Source organism: Heptranchias perlo, chromosome 3 (assembly GCF_035084215.1).
Source record: "Heptranchias perlo isolate sHepPer1 chromosome 3, sHepPer1.hap1, whole genome shotgun sequence".
Lineage (NCBI taxonomy): Eukaryota > Metazoa > Chordata > Chondrichthyes > Hexanchiformes > Hexanchidae > Heptranchias > Heptranchias perlo.
In genome coordinates this window covers 136030807-136051719 of record NC_090327.1, presented here as the reverse complement: position 1 = coordinate 136051719, position 20913 = coordinate 136030807, and the positions used below count along the sequence as shown (strand labels likewise).

Genomic DNA, 20913 nt, shown 5'->3' with positions numbered 1-20913 from the left:
ATTTTGCTAACAAGTCTATTATGTGGTACTTTATCAAATGCCTTTTGACAGTCTATATACAGAACATCAACCACACTACCCTCATCAACCGTCTCCATTACTTCATCACAGAACTCAATCAAGTTAGTCAAACACAATTTTCCTTTAACAAATCTGTGCTGACTTTCATTTATTAGCCTATACTTATCCAAGTGCCAATTTATTGCGTCCCAGATCATTGTCTCTAAAAGTTTCCCCACCGATGTTAGAATCATAACAGCACAGAAGGAGGCCATTCGGCCCATCGAGCCTGTGCAGACCCTTTCTAAGAGCAATCCAGTTAGTCCCATTCCCCTGTAGCCCTGCAAATATTTATCCAATTCCTTTTTGAAAGCCACGATTGAATCTGCTTCCACCACCATTTTAGGCAGTGCATTCCAAATTATAACTACTCGCTGTGTAAAAAAGTTTTACCTCAGGTCGTTAGGCTGACTGGCCTGTAATTACTGGGTTTATCCCTCTCCCCTTTTTTGAACAAGGGTATAACATTTGCAATCCTCCAGCACCATCCTCATATCTAAGGAGGATTGGAAGATTGTGGCCAGAGCCTCTGCAATTTCCACCCTTACTTCCCTCAGTAACCTAGGATCTGGACCGGGTGACTTTTCTCCTTTTGAGTAATGCCAATATTTTAAGTCAATCCTCTTTATCTATTTTTATACTATCCAAAATCACTACTACTTCCTCACTTACTACTACAATGGCACCATCTTCTTTAGTGAAGACTGGTGAAGTATTCATTCAGTGCCTCAGCTATGCCCTCTGCCTCCACAAGATTTCCTTTTTTGTCCCTAATTGGTACCACCCTTCCTTTGACTACCCTCTGTGTCTGAACCAACTCCTCCTTGAAGGCCTCCCATTGTTCAATTACTGTTTTGCCTACCAATTTTTGATTCCAATCCACCTGGGCAAGATCCCTTTTTAACTCACTGAAATTTGCCCTCCTGCAGTTAAGCATTTTCACATTTGCTTGTTCCTTGTCCTTTTCTTAACCTAATATTATGATCACTGTTCCCCAAATGCTCCCCCACTGAAAGATACTTCACCTGCTCCACTTCATCCCCCAGAACCAGATCCAGCACTGTTTCCTTCCTGGTTGGTCTGGAAACATACTGTTCCAGAAAGTTCTCTTGCAGGCATCCTTCTGTAATTTGCCTGCGAATGTTCTTCTCTATCCCGTTCCCACTATTTGGTGGTCTATATTGTACACCCAGTAGCGTAATAGCTCCTCTGTTGTTCCTTAATTCTAACTAGATTCTGTCTTTGACCCTTCAATTAACAAGAGTCTGTTAGGTGTAAGCTGAGGCTGACCTGGAAGCTAAAAGGCGATTTTTGCAACTAGAAAGAAAATGTTAAAAATAAGTCAGCAAGCCCACGCAAAGGTCAGAGCATGAGGTTTATTATTATCTTTTCCTGTTTCTCGAAGACACAGGTGAGAATTGAATTAAGTAGAGTCTGCTTTGACTGTTGTGCTGTATGTTCACTTGGTCTGAAATAAAGCAGCTATCTATCTACAGCACTGACCGGCACTACTGCTCCCAAGAGAATATCTAAGGCACACCCAAAATGTGTAACAACTTGTTATCATACATAGTACCAGGGATAATTGTGTCTCCCCATTAAAATTATTTAGTTGACCAGGATTCTTCATTTTTGTAATTTAAAAAAAAATCTTCTCTTATTAAATCAGTATGTTTCTAGCCCAACAAGGAAGGAAGCAGTACTGGATCTAGTTCTGGGGAATGAAGTAGGCAAGTGGAATCTGTTCCAGTGGGAGAACATCTGGGTAATAGTGACCATAATATAATTAGGTTTAAAGTAGTTATGGAAAGGGACAAAGAAAAATCAACAGTGAAAATACCAACTGGAAGAGAGTCAATTTCAGTGATTTGGGAAGGGATCGAGCACATGTGGACTGGAAACAAAGATTGGCCAAGAAAACAGTAAATAAGAAATGGCAGACCTTCAAGGTGGAGTTAGTTCAGTACAAATGAAACATTCCCATATGGAGGAAAGATGGGGCATCCAAAACTAGAACTAACTGGATGAGAAAGGAAATGGAGGTTAAAATAAAACAGGAAAAGGAGGTTTATGACAAATGTCAGGTACAGAACACAGTAGAAAACCAGAATCCAGATAGCGCAGGGGGAAATTGAAAAAGGATATAAGGTCAAAGAGAGAATGAGAAAAGATTAGTGGGTAACGTAAAAGGAAATCCAATTTTTTTTTAATAAACATATAAAAAGTAAAAAGGATAGTTAAAGGAATGGTGGGGCCGATTAGGGACAAAGAAGGAAATCACCTTGTGGAGTCAGAGGGCATGACTGAGGTACTGAATGAGGACTTCACATTAGTCTTCACAAAAGAGGATGAAGTTAATGTGGCAGTGCAGGAGGAAGGAGTAGGGACAGTGGATAGCATGAAAATAGATAGAAAGGAGGTGCTAAAAGTTAACAAGTCACCTGGTCCAGATGGGATGCATTTTAGGTTGCTGAGGGAATCAAGGTAGTACAGTTGATTTTATATATAAAAATATATATATGGACTTTCAAAAGGCATTTGATAAAGTACCACATAACAGACTTAATTGGAAAATAACAGCACATGGGATCAAAGGGACGATGGTAACTTGGGTACGGAATCGACTATGGGATAGGAGGCAGAGAGTAATAATGAGTGGATATTTTTCTGACTGGAGAGGAGTATGCAGTGGGGTCCCCCAGGGATCGGTATTGAGACCATTGCTTTTCTTATATATAAATGCAAAAGAGATTTACTGGAATGATTGCAGGAATGAGGGATTTTAGTTACGTGGATAGACTGGAGAAGCTGGGGTTGTTCTCCTTGGAACAGAGACGGTTGAGAGGAGATTTGATTGAGGTATTCAAAATCACGAAGGGTCTAGACAGAGAGGAAACTGTTCCCATTGGCGAAAGGGTCAAGGACCAGAGGATGTAGATTTAAGGTGATTGGCAAAAGAAACAAAAAAGTGACTAGGAAAAGCTTTTTTACACAGCGAGTGGGTTGGTGGAGGCAGATTCAATCATGGCCTTCAAAAAGGGAACTGGATAACTGCTTGAAAGGAAAATAAATTGCAGGGGTAGAGGGATAGGGCAGGGGAGTGGGACTAGCTGGATTGCTCTTGCAGAGCCGGCGCGAACTCGATGGGCCGAATGGTCTCCTTCTATGCTGTAACCTTTCTATGATTTTATGATTCTATGAAATGATCTGGAGTTGGGTATAGGGAGTACAATTTTGAAGTTTGTAGCTGTTACAAAACTTGGCAATGCAGTAAATTGTGAGGTTAGCAGCAGACTTCAGGAGGACTTAGACAGACTGGTGAAATGGGTAGACACATGGCAGATGCAATTTAATGCAGGTAAGTGTGAACTGATGCACTTTGGGAGGAACAACCAATGGTACTATATTGAGGGTGATGCAAGAGTAGGGGGAACTGGGGGTACATATCCACAAATCTTTGAAGGTGGCAGGGCAAATCGAAAAGGCGGTTAAGAAAGCACGTGGGATATTTGGCTTTGTAAATAGGGGAAGAAAACAAGGAAGTTATGCTAAACCTTTACAAATCACTGGCTAGGCCTCAGCTGGAGTATTGTGTACAATTCAGGAAGGAGGTCAAGGCCTTGGGAGAGGATACAGAGATTTACCAAGATGATACCAGAGATGAGGGACTTCAGTTATGTGGAGAGATTGGAGAAGCTGGGATTATTCTCCTTAGAGCAGAGAAGGTTAAGGAGAGACCTAATGGAGGTATTCAAAATAATGAGGGGTTTTGATAGAGCAAATAGGGAGAAACTGTTTTCACTGGCAAGTGGGTTGATAACCAGAGGCGATAGATTTAAAATAATTGGCAGAAGAACTAGTGGGGAAATTAGGAGAATTTTTTTTCACACAGATGGCTATTAAGATCTGAAACGTACTATCTGAAAGGGTGGTAGAAGCAGATTCCATAGAAACTTTCAAAAAGCAATTGGACATATACTTGAAGAGGACTAATGTGCAGGGTCATGGAGAAAAAGCTGGGGAGGGGTACTAAATTGATCAGCTCTTTCAAAGAGCCAACAGAGGCACGATGGGCTGAACGGCCTCCTTCTGCGCTGTAAGATTCTATGATTCTATTGTTGGAACAGGCACCTTAGGCGTTAAAATCCAGCAATTTCAGGGCAATTTTGTATTAGAACAGAACAAAATTGACAAGGAAGTTTCTGAAAGAAAAAAATACATGCAAACTACAAAAAGTTCCAGCCACTTTTGCTTTCACATTTTGGAGATTTTCAGTTTGATTTTAACAATGCATATTAACTAACTAGCCTAAACAGAATAGGGATCGGGCCACTATGGGATGCACATGATAATGATGCACAGGTAATGACAGCAAAATAGCAGAACTACTGAATAGTTACTTGGCCTCTGTATTTACCAGGGAGACTAACAGGGTGGGCAGGACATTAGAAGAGATTGAAAAAGATATTAAAACATTTAAGACAGGAAGGGGGGGGGGCGGGGAAGATAATTGATAAACTAATCAAGCTTAGGGAAGATAAAACCCTGGTGCAAATGGATTGCATCCACGAATATTAAAAGTTAGGGAGGAGATAGCAGAGGCACTATTACATATATATACAAATTCACTAGAAAGGGGAATAGTGCTAGAGGACTGGCGGTCAGCTAATGTTATTCCTATATTTAAAAACGGAGACAGGACACATCGAAGGAATTATAGACCACGTAACTTAACGTCAGTGGTAGGAAAGATAATGGAATCTTTACTCAAAGATGTAATAGAAAGATAATGAAGAACGAAAATGTAACAAAGAATAGTCAGCACGGATTTCAGAAGGGAAAATCATGCTTGACCAACCTTATTGAATTCTTTGAAAAAGTAACAAAGAGTAGGCAAGAGTAATGTAGATGTAATATATTCGGATTTTCAAAGGGTCTGCAATAAGATACCACATTGTACACTCGTGGTTAAGGTCAGAACATGTGGAGACGGGACAGGTAGCAGAATGAAGAGCAAGTTGACTACAAAACAGAAAAGAGAGTAGTGGTTAAGGGTAGCTACTCAAAATGGCAAAAGATGGGAAGTGGTATTTCACAAGGATCGGAGTTGGGACCACTGTTGTTCACAACTTACATTAGTTTTAGGATTTGGGAATCGAAGTACAATTTCAAAATTTGGGGATGACACCAAATTTGGGGGGGGGGGGGGGTGGGGGGTGGTGTAGTTAATACAAGGGAAGAATGCATCAAAATGCAAGAGGACGTTAATAAACTTGCAGAATGGGCAGGTAATTGGCAAATGAATTTCAATATAGATAAGTGTCAGGTGGTGCATTTTAGTAGGATGAATAAGGAGGCCACATACTCCTGGGATAATAAGAGTCTAAATGGGATAGAGGACCAAAGGGATCTAGAGGCACAGATACACAAATCACAAAGTAGTGACACAGGTTGATAAGGACATAAAAAAGGCAAATCAAGCACTCGGGTTAATTTCTAGAGATAGAATTGAAAAGCAAAGAAGTTATGTTAAACTTGTATAGATCCTTGGCTAGACCACATTTGGAGTATTGTGCACAGTTCTGGTCTCCATATTATAGGAAGGACATAGAGGCATTGGAGAGGGTGCAAAAAAGATTCACAAGGATGATACCAGAACCGAGAGAATATCCTTACCAGGAAAGGCTGAACAAGCTGGGGCTCTTTTCTCTGGAGGGGTGACCTAATAGAGGTCTTTTAAGATAATGAAAGGGTTTGATAGGGTAGACATAGATAAAACGTTTCCACTTGTGGGGGGTTCGGGGAGTCCAAGACTAGAGGTCATAAATATAAAATAGTCACTAATAAATCAAATAGGGAATTCAGGAGAATCTTCTTTACCCAAAGAGTGTTAAGAATGTGGAACGCGCTACCAAAAGGAGCAGTTGAAGCAAATTGCATAGATGCATGTAAGGGGAAACTAGATAATCAGGAGAAAGGAATAAAGGGATTTCCTGATAGGGTTAGATGAAGTCGGGGGGGAGGAGCTTCGGGTAGAGCATAAACACTGGCATGGATCAGTTGGTGCGAATGGCCTGTTTCTGCTCTGTAGTTTCGATGTAACTTGCAGAAGTTGTTTATTCTGAAAAGTGGCTATTAGAGCTAACTTTGGGTGTCAATAAGCAAGGCTGTTGCAAGATGGAGGGGTCCACTACTGTTATTACAAGTGTTTTTGCCCATGTGAAGTGCTGAGTTGGCAAGTTGAGAAGTTGGCAAGACTCTTGCCACTGTGAAGTATTAATGATGTCTGAGCCCTCCTCTATGCATTTTGTATTGTCTGATTGATAATCTTACCTGAACAAGATGGAGAACCACACTGTTCAATGCATTCTTTTAAGGCCACATAAACTGAAGGTGGGCACACCAGTCAACGAAGAAAGCATCCAAAAGCACATCAAGTCTACCACAGCAATCTGCTTCAAACAAGAGAGAACATTTTTTTTTTGAAGAACAGTGAGTTGTAACGCTCTGGAATGCACTGCCTGCAAGGGTGGTGGAAGAAGGTTCAACTGTAACTTTCAAAAGGGAATTAGATAAAAACTTGAAGGGAAAAAAACTTAAAGGACAACGGAGAAACAGCAGGGGAATGGGACTAATTGAATAGCTCTATCAAAGAGATGGCACAGGCACAATGGGGTGAACGGCCTCCTCCTGTGCTGTATCTACTATGATAAATTGCTGGCCTTGTGGTACATGGTAAGTAATGTCTGTTTCCTTTTTAAAACAGGGGAGAAAGCACCAAGGACTTGTCTGAAAATGCTTAGCTGGAATGTTACAATGAAGAGCCTTGCAACCAGCACAAAAATATTGTGTGTCAACCTAAAGATCTAGAAGTAGCCCAAGTTCAGCATTATGCGTAAGCTCTAGTGTACTTGATCATTTTTGTGAAGCAGTCTGGGTGTAAAGAGATTGGGGTATATTTTTACTTTGTGCCATACTGTAAAACAGGTGATGGTGAATCGGCAGCCCGAGCAGAAGCCAGGCAGTGCACTTCTCCCCATGTATCCCCTTTGAATTCCACAGAACCTGGCATTTTGTAAGGTAACAGGTTTAGCTAATTTACAGATGTTGGGCAAGTGCAGTGCAGGAATAGTGCCAATAGATTTGGGCACTTGCTCTTAACAAGGGTAGAACGTTGGTGCAACCACTAAAACAGCATAAAATGTCAATGTAACTTTGGTCAGGTGACTGCTGTCCATCAACTGGCAAATTGCCTCCATCCACAAAGTGCAGTCCTGCTGCACCAAAGAATTTGAAATAAAGTTATTGCAGCTGGAAAGTACTGGCTTCTGCTTTACCTAACTTCCCAATCCCTGTTTGAAAGGTACTATTGAATCTGCTTCCATCACTCTGTTACGCAGTGCATTCCAGATCATTACAACTCACTGCATAAAAAAATGTTTCATGTCACCTCTGGCTCTTTTACCGATCACTTTAAATCTCTGTCCTCTAGTTACCAACCTTTGTGTCACTGGATACAGTTTCTCATTTATTCTGTCAAAACCCTTCATGATTTTGAACACCTCTATCAAATCGCCCCTTAACTGCCAATGTTCCAAGATCACCACCAGCTTCTCCAGTCTCTTCACATAACTGAAGTCCCTCATCCATGGTGCCATTCTAGTAAATCTCTTCTGCACCCTCTCTAAGGCCTTGACATCCTTTCTAAAGTGCAGTGCCCAGAATTGAACACAAAACTCCAGCTAAGGCCTAACCAGTGATTTATAAAGGTTTGGCATAACTACCATGCTTTTGTACTCTCTGCCTCTATTAACTGGTGTTGTAAAATTGTTTACAATCTATTAATAAAGCCCAGGATCCCATATGCGTTTTTAAACAGCCTTTTCAATTTGTCCTGCAACCTTCAAAGATTTGTGTACATACGCTCCCAGGTCTCTCTGTTCCTGCACTCCCTTTAAAATTGTACCATTTAGTTTATATTGCCTCTCCTCATTCTTCCTACCAAAATGTATCACTTCACACTTCTTTGCATTAAATGTGTCTGTCATGTGTCTGCCCATTTCACCAGTCTATGTTCTCCTGGAGTTTGTTACTATTCTCCACATTGTTTATTACATTTCAGAGTTTCATGTTATCTGTAAACTTTGAAATTATACCCTCTATACCCAGCTCCAGGTTATCAAAATTGTCTCATATTTTTGGGGTCCTGGGAAATAATGTAACTTCTTACCTCTAAGTTTTCCCTTCCTTTTACAACTTATAGGTTTTTAAGACTTATGTTTGCATCACCTAAGCACCATTTCCCAATCTACCTCATCTTCTCTCCAACTCTTTTCAACAGTGCTAATGTTTGCTTTCAACATCATTCGTGTTTACATGAGTTTCAGTTCTTCTAAATAACCCACCCCCCCAAAAATGAACACACCAGCAACCATTCTGCAAGCCTAATCTCAAAAATTTATAAAACTTCATTATACGGTTTACATACAAGTCCACTTAATGAAAAAAAAAATCACTCCAATTCCAGAGTTAGAGGTGGAATTAGAGAGAGAACTATTTCTTCAGATAGACAGAATGCTGACACTGCTTTGTGAATTTGGGTGAATTCAGATTGGGGTCTCAGCACTGCCATAGCTTCACTATGTCTGAGATGGGGTTAACCCATCAGCAGCTTCTGGTGCTCACTGTTGATTCCTGGTTACCAGAATCAACAGTCGATATTTTCCAAGTGATCGCAAAATCAGTATAAGGTCCCACAAATCCACAAACCGATTGCACATTTAGATTAACTTTCAATACACCAAAGGAGCATTCCACAAGTGTAAGGTTGGAGATGAAAAAAAGCTGTTGTCAACATACAAGCTCAAGACCAACCTGGTGTGATGCTTTACAAAATAGGATTAACATGGTACCACATTTTTTTTCTATTATATAATGCGAGCCTGGTATTAATTACAGACTACGCAGATACAAGTAGTTTGTGTTCATATGTAGATTACAGAAAAAGGTTTGATCACTCCAATTGTGTCTCTTTTGTACACATTAGAAAGTGCATTAAATATTGCAACACTAATAAGCTGTTAGTTGTCACAAAAGTAGGGGAATAAGTTTTGCAATTCTAAATATGCTTATGAAGGAAGCAACAGGAGTGTGTGAACTGCAATTACAGTGAACGCAAGTTTTCTTTATTTTAATACAAAAATGCACTTTTCTACATGTGCACTGGTTTGCCAACTCTTTGGTACAGTACACTATGATATTTGGAACCTCAATTTAATAAACCATATTTGTTAAACTTAACTTGATTACCCAAACCAATGATTTTCTAAAGTAGTTTGGATAAACAGAAGCATACTGTACAACCTGCAAAATAGCAAGGCTCAGTTTTACATTTTGTGACTGAAATGTACTGTCAATACCAAACTAAATATCCTTATAAATTAAATGAGATTGTGTACCAGTTTTAAATCAGTTTAACCATGGCTTGGCAGAAGGATGAAGAGAATATATTTCACCTCTAGGGCCTTATTAAAATGAAGAAATCATAACACTTATTTAATTTAAAATTTATCCAATGATGAATGGATGAGGCAAACAAAAGGGCTTTTCCCATCAGGTTTAATAGTCACACACAAAATGTAAAGCATTCTCTTGTTTTATTTGGAATTTCCCTACTTCCCTCTATACAAGAACCTTTGATGAAACTTTCGACAAAGGCAGCAGTGAAATTTCAGAAACATTTTCAGTTCTCCTAGGCCAAATGACCATAATCACAGTGTAACAATACATGATCTGCTGTCATCTTTGGCTGGGGTTAGGCTAACAGGTTACTGACTAGCCAAAAGCCTAGGAGGTTACAGTCAAAGCCACTACAGCCTGTGGTTTGGACTTTCAGCTATGCCGAATACAGGAATGTTTACCACCACAGAACCTCCAGGTGTGTGACAGCATTAACTTCCATAAATTTTATAGACAAATGAAAAAATTAATCTACAAAACCTGGACCTAGTTATATTATTACACACAATACACACATTTTATTATACTCTACACAAAACCAAAGTTCTTGGTCTTAATGGCTAGTAACAGTTTTTGTTTGAGAATCTGTTTGGAGGAATAAAGTGGGACGTATAGGCGTGAGATGCAGGTATTTGCAGTTGGAAGGTGTTGATCATCAGGTGGTCTAATGGTGATTGATGGCATTGGTTGGAAACCCTCTTCACTGGCAGGTAATGATGGGCTTGATGTCCAAAAGTAAACCTAAAATCCAGAATGAACAAAAATCACATCCATCAACAAACTAATTTCAATGCAAGTCACCCCTCAGTGCTATTTTAACTATTTTACCAAGATTAAATGCACTTTTTCTGGTTAAAATCTACACCACCATAATTTCCAAGCCTATTAAAAATTCACGAGTCATACCAGATCCTGTCTTTCTGTCATGCTCATCTTCTCCACAATAGACCAGAACCATCGCTTGAATTGTAATAACTTCTCAGCATTTTCCCCTGTTGCAACAAAGTTTTAAAATGTTACATTCGTGTCTCTGGACTAGCCTGGAAATATTAATCCTACGTCTGAATTGCTTAGTGACGCCTATACTGAAAAGGCTCAACTTAACAATTCTCACATGTGAGAAAAGGTGCAATTCGGATTGCTCTGGGGGAAAAAAATGTCCTCAACTACTGGGAGAGGCAAGCAAGGTCTACAGTGCAAGCGAAGGGATGCCAGTGTTGAAGCAAACTGAAGTATTCGATGGAGAGGTAAGTACGCAGGCTTGTGTCTGCAATACCTACAATTAAGTCCCCAATTTCAAGATTGCAGAAGGGAATGACCCCCAGAAAGGCCAGATGTCTTCCCATCAGGAGGAAGAAAAAAAAAAAATCACTCCAGCCACTCTTTCATGGCTGGCCAGTAAGTTGGACCAACAGACATCTAGCAGCAGGTTATTGGATCTTTTAGGCCAGGATACTGCCCAAGGGGAGATGAACAGAAAATACAAATTTAAAAATTCACATCATCTCATTCGCAAAGAGCAGACAAATTATGTTCAAATGCAGTAAACACCACCTTCCCACTACCTAAAATGACTTAATAAAATTTATCTGAAATTCTAAAGAAGCTTGAGCATTTTGATTCATGTAGGATGATGCAAAATGTAATTACATTTTAAGAATCCTTGTTTCATATTCATTATTCCATACACAAGACTTGTATCCAATAGTTAAAGCTTATTAGTATTAATTCATCTCAACATCCCCAACTTTTCCACTGCTACTTAGTAGATAGTTGTTTCATACCAGACTCATCATTGAAAGATGTATAGCTAATCAGCATCTGAACATTCACTTCTCCACAGCCATTGACCAAGAGCCTAAAATCTTCTGCCGTTAGATCTTCTAGTGAATTTTTAGGAAGTACATCCAGTAGTCCTTTCCGCATAGCCTGTAAATTGGCAAATACTAATATCACTAACAGCAATATACATTAAATAAAAAGCAACTGAGATCAAAAAAGTGTACAAATTGCAACATTTATAAATATTTCACAATCTAATCCAGAAACAGTGATAATTTTAGGGAGGCCCTTATAGATCCACCAGTATTGGAGATTAACAGCTTAAAAGAATTACCTAAATTGATAGCTAAAAATAGAAGTACTTGCATTGAACTATATGAAATCAACCAATGTATGATTGACTGGATTGTTATGACAGGTTACTGTGTTGAGGACGCAGTCCATGAACTTAAGTTCTGCTCAAAAACACTTAGTGAGGCCACAGCTAGGTCAGAGAGATCTCAGAGGAATAATCCAGATCACTTATTCCATCTGCATCTGAAGTGTAAATATCAGACGACAAGATTACCATTTAATAATGCACAAATATGTTGGGATCTCCGCCTCCAATCAAACAACCAAAAAATAGCTTAATTGCACCTGCAGAAAACATTCAAAATCTTCATTCTTGTGGACAGAAAATTACTGCATTCTTTTAAATGAAAATGAAAAGCTGAATGCTGGAAATTGGAGATAAAAACAGAAAATGCTGGAAATAGACTGCAGGTCAGTCAGCATCTTTAAAAAAGGAGCCAGGTTATGATATTTTAGGTATGTACCCATCAGAACCAAAGAATAAAAGATAACATATCTGAGTCTGCCATTCTGATGAAAGGAACAAACTCAAATCATGACCTACCTTTTCTCCTAACAGATCCTGACAGCTGTATTTTTGGCATTTTATTTATAATGCATACTCATCAAGCAACTTACATGTAACTAAAAAGCAAAACAAACTGTGGAAAATACAAATGTCTAGCAGTGGAGGGGAGACCACCAAAATCTCAATCATTTCCTTACTACAATGGTGTCTCTGCCTCGACACTAGATCATCTCCAATTAAACATTAACAAAACATCAGATGTGTCCAGTTTTAATAATATTTAGGTTAGGTAAAATGAACAAATGTATCAGAGACTAATTCAAGTATATAATCAATTGCTGTAAATATAATTTCATGTACATATGAATTTGTATAAAATTACCACAATTTTTACTAAAGTGCTAAGCTGCTATTCACAACCACAGTTCTATTTTTTGAAAAACAAATTCCCATCAGCTTTCAGTTTTTGAAAAACAGCAATTATTGATGCATGCCATAAGACCTTAAGAGACAGGAGCAGGAGTAGGCCATTCGGTCCCTCAAGCCTGCTCTGCCATTTAATGAGATCATGGATGATCTGATTTTTACCTCAACTCCACTTTCCTGCCCTTTCCCCATATCCTTTGACTCCATTGCTGATCAAAAATTTGTCTAACTCAGCCTTGAATGTATTCAATGACTCAGCCTCCACAGCTTTTTGGGGTAAAGAATTCCAAAGATTCACGACCCTCTGGGAGAAGAAATTCCTCCTCATTTCCATCTTAAACGGGCGACCCCTTATTCTGAGACTATGCCCCTTGGTTTTAGATTCCCCCATGAGGGATAACATCCTCTCAGCATCTACCCTATCGAGTCCCCTCAGAATCTTGTATGTTTCAATAAGATCTCCTCTCATTCTTCTAAACTCCGATGAGTATAGACCCAACCTGTTCAATCTTTCCTCATAAGACAACCCTTCCATACCCGGAATCAATCTAGTGAACCTTCTCTGAACTGCCTCCAATGCAAGTATGTCCTTCCTTAAATATGGGCACCAGAACTGTACGCAGTACTCCAGGTGTGGTCTCACCAGCACCCTGTACAGTTGTGGCACGACTTCCCCGCTTTTATACTCCATCCCCCTAGAAATAAAGGCCAATATTCCGTTTGCCTTCTGGATTACCTGCATGCTGCACCTGTATGTTGACTTATTGTGTTTCATGTACGAGGACACCCAGATCCCTCTGTACCGCAGCATTTTGTGGTATTTCTCCATTCAAATAATATTTTGCTTTTTTATTTTTCCTCCCAAAGTGGATGACTTCACATTTTCCCACATTATATTCCATCTGCCAAATTTTTGCCCATTCGCTTAACCTGTCAATATCTCTTTGCAGACACTTTGTGTCCCCCTCGCAACTTGCTTTTCCACCTATCTTTATATCAGCAAATTTGGCCCACAATACACTTTGTTCCTTCATCCAAGTCATTGATATATATTGTAAATAGTTGAGACCCCAGCAATGATCCCTGCGGCACCCCACTAGTTAGATTGCCATTTCGAAAATGAACCTTTTATCCCGACTCTTTGTTTTCTGTTAGTTAGCCAATCCTCTATCCATGCCAGTACATTACCCTCAACACCATGAGCTCTTATCTTGTGCAGTAATCTTTTACACGGCACTTTATCGAATGCCTTTTGGAAATCCAAATATACTGCATCCATTGGTTCCCCTTTATCCACCCTGCCCAATACTTCCTCACCAAAATATTGTCACTGCTTAAATTGTATTGATAGAAACAATTTTGCTAAATAAAAATACAATACATAACAGACTGAAAATTAATCATTAATCTTTTGGGCCATTTCCATAAATGCCCTGTGCATTGAAATTTACTAATGTTTTAACATGCACATTCCATATAAAGAATGAACCAACTTGTTCTTATATAGCACCTCCCACATCTTCAGGGTTCTCCAAAGTGCTTCATAGTCAATTTTCTGAAATGTTCTCACTGTTTTGTAGGCAATTGCTGCATATAATTTGTGCACAGGTTGGTCCCACAAACAGCAATCAGAAAAATGACCAGTTACTCTGTTTTGGAAGCATTGGTTGAGGGATAACAAATTGGCCAGGACACTAGAAGAACTCGCCTGCATTTCTTCAAATAGTGCTATGGGATTTTTTTTTACATCCACCTGAAGAGGCAGATGGAGCTTTGGTTTTAACATCTCATCCGAAAGATGGCACTTGAAAATGTAGCACTTCCACAGTTTGATGTGTCAGCCTAGGTTACTGGTGAGGGGATAGAATTACAATAAAAGTTGTTTACATAGGCATTTTAAGTGTAGATGTAGAAATTGATAATTAAAATATAAAGTTAAGGACAGAATGCATCTACGTGCCATGGGAGATCATCCAGTATACAACAAATATTGCACGCACGTTTTGATGTCAACAATTAGCACTGAAATTGCCTATTAAACATGTAGAATGGAAATCCTGCATGTAAAAGGTTGCTTGTAACAATGTAGATGCAGGTTCTGGCGAGTAGGGGTTTTTGTAAAAGTTTGACGTCTTTCTCTCAACTCCATTGTCTTCTTGTATAATTAAAAAAAATCAACTGAGTGCTCTGCCACAGACAATTTACTAATGGTCTCTTAATATCAGCTTTAGAATCCCACAATCCAATGGTAAAATAATCCTTTATCTTCCCCCACCGTTTATCCCTGTAAATAAGCCAATTTTCCCTTTTTTCCTTTCTATATCTGTAAAGATTCCCTTAAAATACAGATGTGGAAACAAACTACTGCTTTAGGCTCAGTCAGCTTAATTCAATGAATTGAGCCACATAAACTTAGATTCTAAATTCAAACCTCAATCTACACTCAGGCAAGCTCTGCTGAGGCATCAGGAAGGGCATTACAATCAGCTCCTATTTTTTTTCCTGATCGCTATTCAGTGATCCTTAAGTACACGTATGGATGTAGAATGAGACGACGAGATCGGTCTCAGTTGTGATAACTACAAAGTTGAGTAGCCTGCTAACACTTACCGTCAAGGCTAACAAGGTACTGAAGAGTGCCCAGTGCACTGGAACCATATCAAAGTAAAGAGTCAATACCTTCAGGAGAGGACAGGAGAAAACACTCAAACAAGATAATAGTTGCATAATGTCAAAGAAAACTACATTTTATATCAATGCTACTACCTTTTGTGGTGATTTGTTGATTTTTGAAGGTAGAAGACCCACCAGATATTTTAAGTGTCAGTTAGGCTGTGTGGTAGCACATTCATCTCCAAGTGAGTTCAAACCCCACTCTGGGACACGAGCGCAAACCTAGAATAACGTTTGGCATTGTAGTGCGTGAGGCATTAAATAGAAGTCTTGTTCTGTTCAGGCGGGCATAAGCAGGTACTGGTATTATTCGCAGTTTTCCTGGCCAACATTTGTGTGTTGGCGGAAGATGTAGGCACGGTTCTTAAAGAATACTTTGCGTCTGTCTTCACAAAAGAGGGGGATGATGCAGAGATTACAGTTGAGGAGGAGGAGGATTGTGAAATATTGGGTGGGATAAACATAGTGAGAGAGGAAGTAATAAGGGGTTTAGCATCTTTGAAAGTAGATAAATCGCCAGGCCCAGATGAATTGTATCCCAGGCTGTTGAGAAGGGAGAAAATAGCAGAGGCTCTGACCATCATTTTCCAATCTTCCCTGGCTACAGGCGTGGTGCCGGACGATTGGAGGACTGCTAACTTTGTACCGTTGTTTAAAAAGGGAGAAAGAGATAGTAATTATGGGCCAGTCAGTCTAACCTCGGTGGTGGGCAAAATTATTGGAATCAATTCTGAGGCAATGGGATCCAAGGGAAAGTGGCTAGTTGGATCCAAAATTTGCTCAGTGGCAGGAAGCAAAGGGTAACGGTTGACGTGTTTTTGCGACAGGAAGGCTGTTTCCAATGGGGTTCTGTAAGGCTCAGTACTAGGTCGCTTGCTTTTTGTGGTATATATCAATGATTTGGACTTGAATGTGGGGGCTTGATCAAGAAGTTTGCAAATGATACAAAAACTGGCCGTGTGGTTGATAGTGAGGAGGAAAGCCGTAGACTGCAGGAAGATATCAATGGACTGGTCAGGTGAGCAGAATAGTGGCAAATGGAATTCAATCCAGAGAAGTGTGAGGTAATGCATCTGGGGAGGGCAAACAAGGCAAGGGAGTACACAATAAATGGGAGGATAGAGAAGTGTAGAGGAACAAAGGGACCTTGGAGTGCATGTCTACAGATCCCTGAAGGTAGCAAGACAGGTAGATAAGGTGGTTAAAACTTTCCTTTATTAGCCAAGGCATGGAATATAAGAGCAGGGAGGTTATGCTAGAACTGTATAAAACATTGGTTAGGGTAAAGCTTGAGTACTGCGTACAGTTCTGGTCACCACATTACAGGAAGGATGTGATTGCACTAGAGAGGGTGCAGAGGAGATTTATAAGGATGTTGTCAGGGCTGGAGAAGTTAAGCTATGAGAAAAGATTGGATAGGCTGGGGTTGTTTTCTTTGGAACAAAGGAGGCTGAGGGGAGATTTAATTGAGGTATATAAAATTATGACAGGATTAGATAGAGTGGATAGGGAGGACCTATTTCCCTTAGCAGAGGGGTCAATAACCAGGGGGCATAGATTTAAAGTAATTGGTAGAAGGATTAGAGGGGAGTTGAGGAGAAATTTTTTCACCCAGACGGTGGTGGGAGTCTGGAACTCACTGCCTGAAAGGATGGTAGAGGCAGAAGCCCTCAACTCATTTAAAAAGTACTTGGAAGTGCTGTAACCTACAGGGCTATGGACCAAGTGCTGGAAAGTGGGATTAAGCTGGATAAGCTCTTTTTCGGCCGGCACAGAAACGATGGGCCGATTGGCCTCCTTCTGTGCCGTAACTTTATGATTCTATGAACGTTTATCCCTCAATCAACACAGATTAAGTGGTCATTTATCTCATTTACTGTTTGTGGGATGTTATGCACAAATTAGATGCCAGGTTTGTTGACACAATTGTGACTACACTTCAAAAATATTTCAGTCGCTGTGAATCCCTTTGGGATATCCTGGGGATGTGAAAGGTGTTATATAAGTGCAAGTTGTTGCTGTTCTACGAAATGCAGGATATTCAGATTTTACAGGGAATGGTGTAAGGGGGAGCAGGGAGGAGAAAGTCCAGCAGAACATGCAGGATTGCTACTGATGAGAGATGAGCACAGAGCTGAGACTCCAGAACTGGGGGCCTGAGAGAGCTAGACGTGGGAGCACAATTTAATGTTCCTTTGTTTTTAAAAAAAAACACTGCCGTAACCCCAGACTACCAAATTGTGGTACAATGTCAGAAGAGTCAAGGGACATGTCTTTGTTGTGCAGTGGTGCTGTTCTGCTCCTCTGGAGTTCTCTACTTGCACATGGAATTCAGATGAAAAACAAAAATGGGTTTAAAAAAACACCTTCTGCACATTATTTGTTTACACATGTGTAAAAGGCAGCCAGAAGGAGAGAACACAAGTTGTTCAAGTCAGGGCTCAGCTGGGACAGGCTGGCAAGTACAGGACAGAGCTACCTACGAGTGGGGGAGTTGTACTCATGGCCAAGAGCATAGTCAAGAATGCGTTAAGTTTTATAAGGAAAGGTGGTAGGGATGTTATTGGGTTGACTGGACGATGGGCAAGTTTAATAATTTTTTTTGGGTGACTAGTTGAATTATATGTTTATTACATGTTAAGTGCCATTTTGAATGGTTAGCTGTGAGTGGAAAATATAGTAATAGGGGAAAAACAAAACTTAACATTTATACAACGCCTTATCACGTGTTAGAAACATCCTCAAGAGCTTCATATACAACAAATTACTCTGAAGTGCAGTTTCTTGTGTGGTCAAATGCAGTAGCCATTTTACATACAGCAAAGTCTCAAAAAGCAATCAAATTAATTAAGTGAATCAATTTTGTTTTTGTAATAAGAAATTTCTTCCAGGGAAATGCAATTTTTTGAAATTGCACTGAACAGAAAATGCAGACAAAAATTAGTCGATTGCCTGTGGGCTTTGCACAGGGGAGTCAAGACTATGTGCAGTCTTCAGGTGAAGCAAGAGGGGGTAAGGAATAATTGGACTAGTGCACAGATGTAATTCAGTCCCTATTTTAAAGTCATAGGGGTCGATTCTAACTGGGAGCACAGGGGAAGAGGGAAACCCCCACAGGGACCGGGCCATTTGAACTCATGGGCCTCATTTAAATAATCCAGGATAGTCTCCTGCCTGAAACTAGCAGGACGGTAGGGCCGGCTGGTGGGACCAAAAATCAGGCCAAGTTCCCGATGATGCCAAAGAACCAAGGGAATAGTTCCCGGCATAAAATTAGCGCTGGGCAGAGGCTTTGGAAACTTATGCTGGCGCTGGGAGGGAGAGGCAAGGCCAGGGATGGGGAGGCCCGAGAACTCGTTACGGGGCCTGCGGGAAGCACTCCTGCTTCTCCTGGCCTACAAAGATTCCACAGAATAATGATTTTTTAAAATACTTACTGTGGCCTCTTCTAGCCACTCTGCAGACTCCCGCCATGGTTCCGCTGTCAGGATTGACCCTTTGCGGAAGTTAAAATGCCCTCCTCTGCCTGGATTATGGCAAGTAAAGATGGTGGGTGGGCAGGAATGCGTTGGGAGCGTGCTGTGACACCCCCAACCAGCTCTGTTCCCGTCAGGTGGGGGTCAGATAAAAGGCAGCAAACAATTTTACAAACACCACAGAGGAACTTCAGTTCAAATATTTTTGATCCCGCCAACACTATTCACACTTCAGTTTACCATTAAAAATCGGTTTTCCAGCCAAAACAGCTCAACTACTGAAGTGCTACCACATCATGGGTGGGAAGGGGGTAAAACGGCATTCCTGTCTCAGACAAGATATAAATGAAGAATTTCCCGTAACCAAAATCTCCTGAAACTAGTTTGGGCGAAGTATGAATCAAATCCTCCAACTTCCCAGCTAAAAAGGCCTACTTGCTGAAAAGCTACCAAGGATAACAAGGAGAAGCAACAGTGGGTAAATAAAAATGGCACTTGTACCTCAGGGAAGGGATAAAAATCCAAAAACCTATTTTAAAAAGACAATGAAGATATTGTTGCTTGATTTTTTACCCCAACATGACAGAAGATAGGTGGGGTTAGTTGTGACTAGTTACATAGAACTACAGAAGTAACAGTGACCACAATATTGTTAGATTCAACTTGATCAGCCAAACCAAAGTTGCTGAAGATTCTAGGATCAGGTTTCAAGGGAACCAGATTTGCAAAGATAGCAGATAATTTCAAAGAGATTGATTAGGAAGCCTTACTTGGTAGGGACATTACAGAAGAAAAAAATTTCAAAAATGTTTAAAACCACCCTAGTGCAAAAGGAAGTGTTCAAAGGGTAGAAACATAGATAATAGGAGCGCGAGTAGGCCATTCAAACCTGCACCACCATTCAGTATGATCATGGCTGATCCTCTATCTCAATACTATATTCCCGCTCTCTCCCCATACCCCTTGATGCCTTTTGGGTCTAGAAATCTATCTAGCTCCTTAAATATATTCAGTGACTTGGCTTCCACAGCTTCACCACCCTGAGTGAAGAAATTTCTCCTCATCTCAGTCCTAAATGTCCTACCCTGTATCCTGAGACTGTGGCCCCTCGTTCTAGACCCCCCCCAGTCAGGGGAAACATCCTCCCTGCATCCAGACTGTCTAGCCCTGTCAGAATTTTATACGTTTCAATGAGATCCCCTCTCATTATTCTAAACTCTAGTGAAAACAGGCCGAGTCGACCCAATCTCTCCTCATATGACAGTCCTGCCGTCCCAGTAATCAGTCTGGTGAACCTTCGCTACACTCCCACTATGGCAGGTATATCCTCTCTTAGGTACGGAGACCAAAACTGCACACAATACTCCAGGTGTGGTCTCACCAAGGCCCTGTATAACTGCAGTAAGACATTCTTGCTCCTGTACTTAAATCCTCTTGCAATGAAGGCCATCATACCATTTGCCTTCCTAACTGCTTGCTGTACCTGCATGTTTGCTTTCAGTGACTGATGTACAAGGACACCAAGGTCCCTTCGTACATCAACATTTCCCAATCTATCACCATTTAAATAATACTCTGCACCTTTCTGTTTTTCCTTCCAAAGTGCATAACTTCACACTTATCCACATTGTACTGCATCTGCCATGTATTTGCCCACTCACTCAACTTGTCTAAACCATCCTGAAGCCTCATTGCATCCTCCTCACAACCCCACCTAGTTGTGTAATCAGCAAACTTCGAAATATTACATTTGGTCCCCTCATCCATATCATTGATATAGTTGTAAATAGCTGGGGCCCAAGCACTGATCCCTGCGGTACCCCACTAGTCACCGCCTGCCACCCCGAAAAAGACCCATTTATTCCTACTGTTTCCTGTCTGTTAACCAATTTTCAATCCATGCCAGTATATTACCCCCAATCCCATGTGCTTTAATTTTGCACATTAATCTCTTACGTGGGACTTTATCAAAGGCCTTTGAAAATCTAAATAAACCACATCCACTGGTTCTCCCTTATCTATTCTACCAGTTACTTCCCCAAAAAACTCCAGTAGGTTTGACAAACACGATTTCCCTTTCATAAATCCATGTTAACTTTGTCTACCCGTTGATAT

At 40.4% G+C, this 20913-nt stretch overlaps 1 protein-coding gene across 7 annotated transcripts in view; it reads right to left on the bottom strand.

The window, feature by feature from the left end:
- Positions 1 to 9699: 9699 nt before the first annotated feature.
- The window catches only part of ubr5 (ubiquitin protein ligase E3 component n-recognin 5), a 182900-nt gene continuing 171686 nt past the window's right edge, over positions 9700 to 20913 (bottom strand). For all 7 annotated transcript variants that reach the window (XM_067982020.1, XM_067982021.1, XM_067982022.1 and 4 more), the window contains 3 exons: positions 11364 to 11508; positions 10486 to 10571; positions 9700 to 10320 (listed from right to left, as the gene is read on the bottom strand). In XM_067982020.1, coding sequence (XP_067838121.1) covers positions 10108 to 10320; positions 10486 to 10571; positions 11364 to 11508 — 444 coding nt within the window. In that variant the 3' untranslated portion in view covers positions 9700 to 10107. The remainder of the gene's footprint in view (positions 10321 to 10485; positions 10572 to 11363; positions 11509 to 20913) is intronic.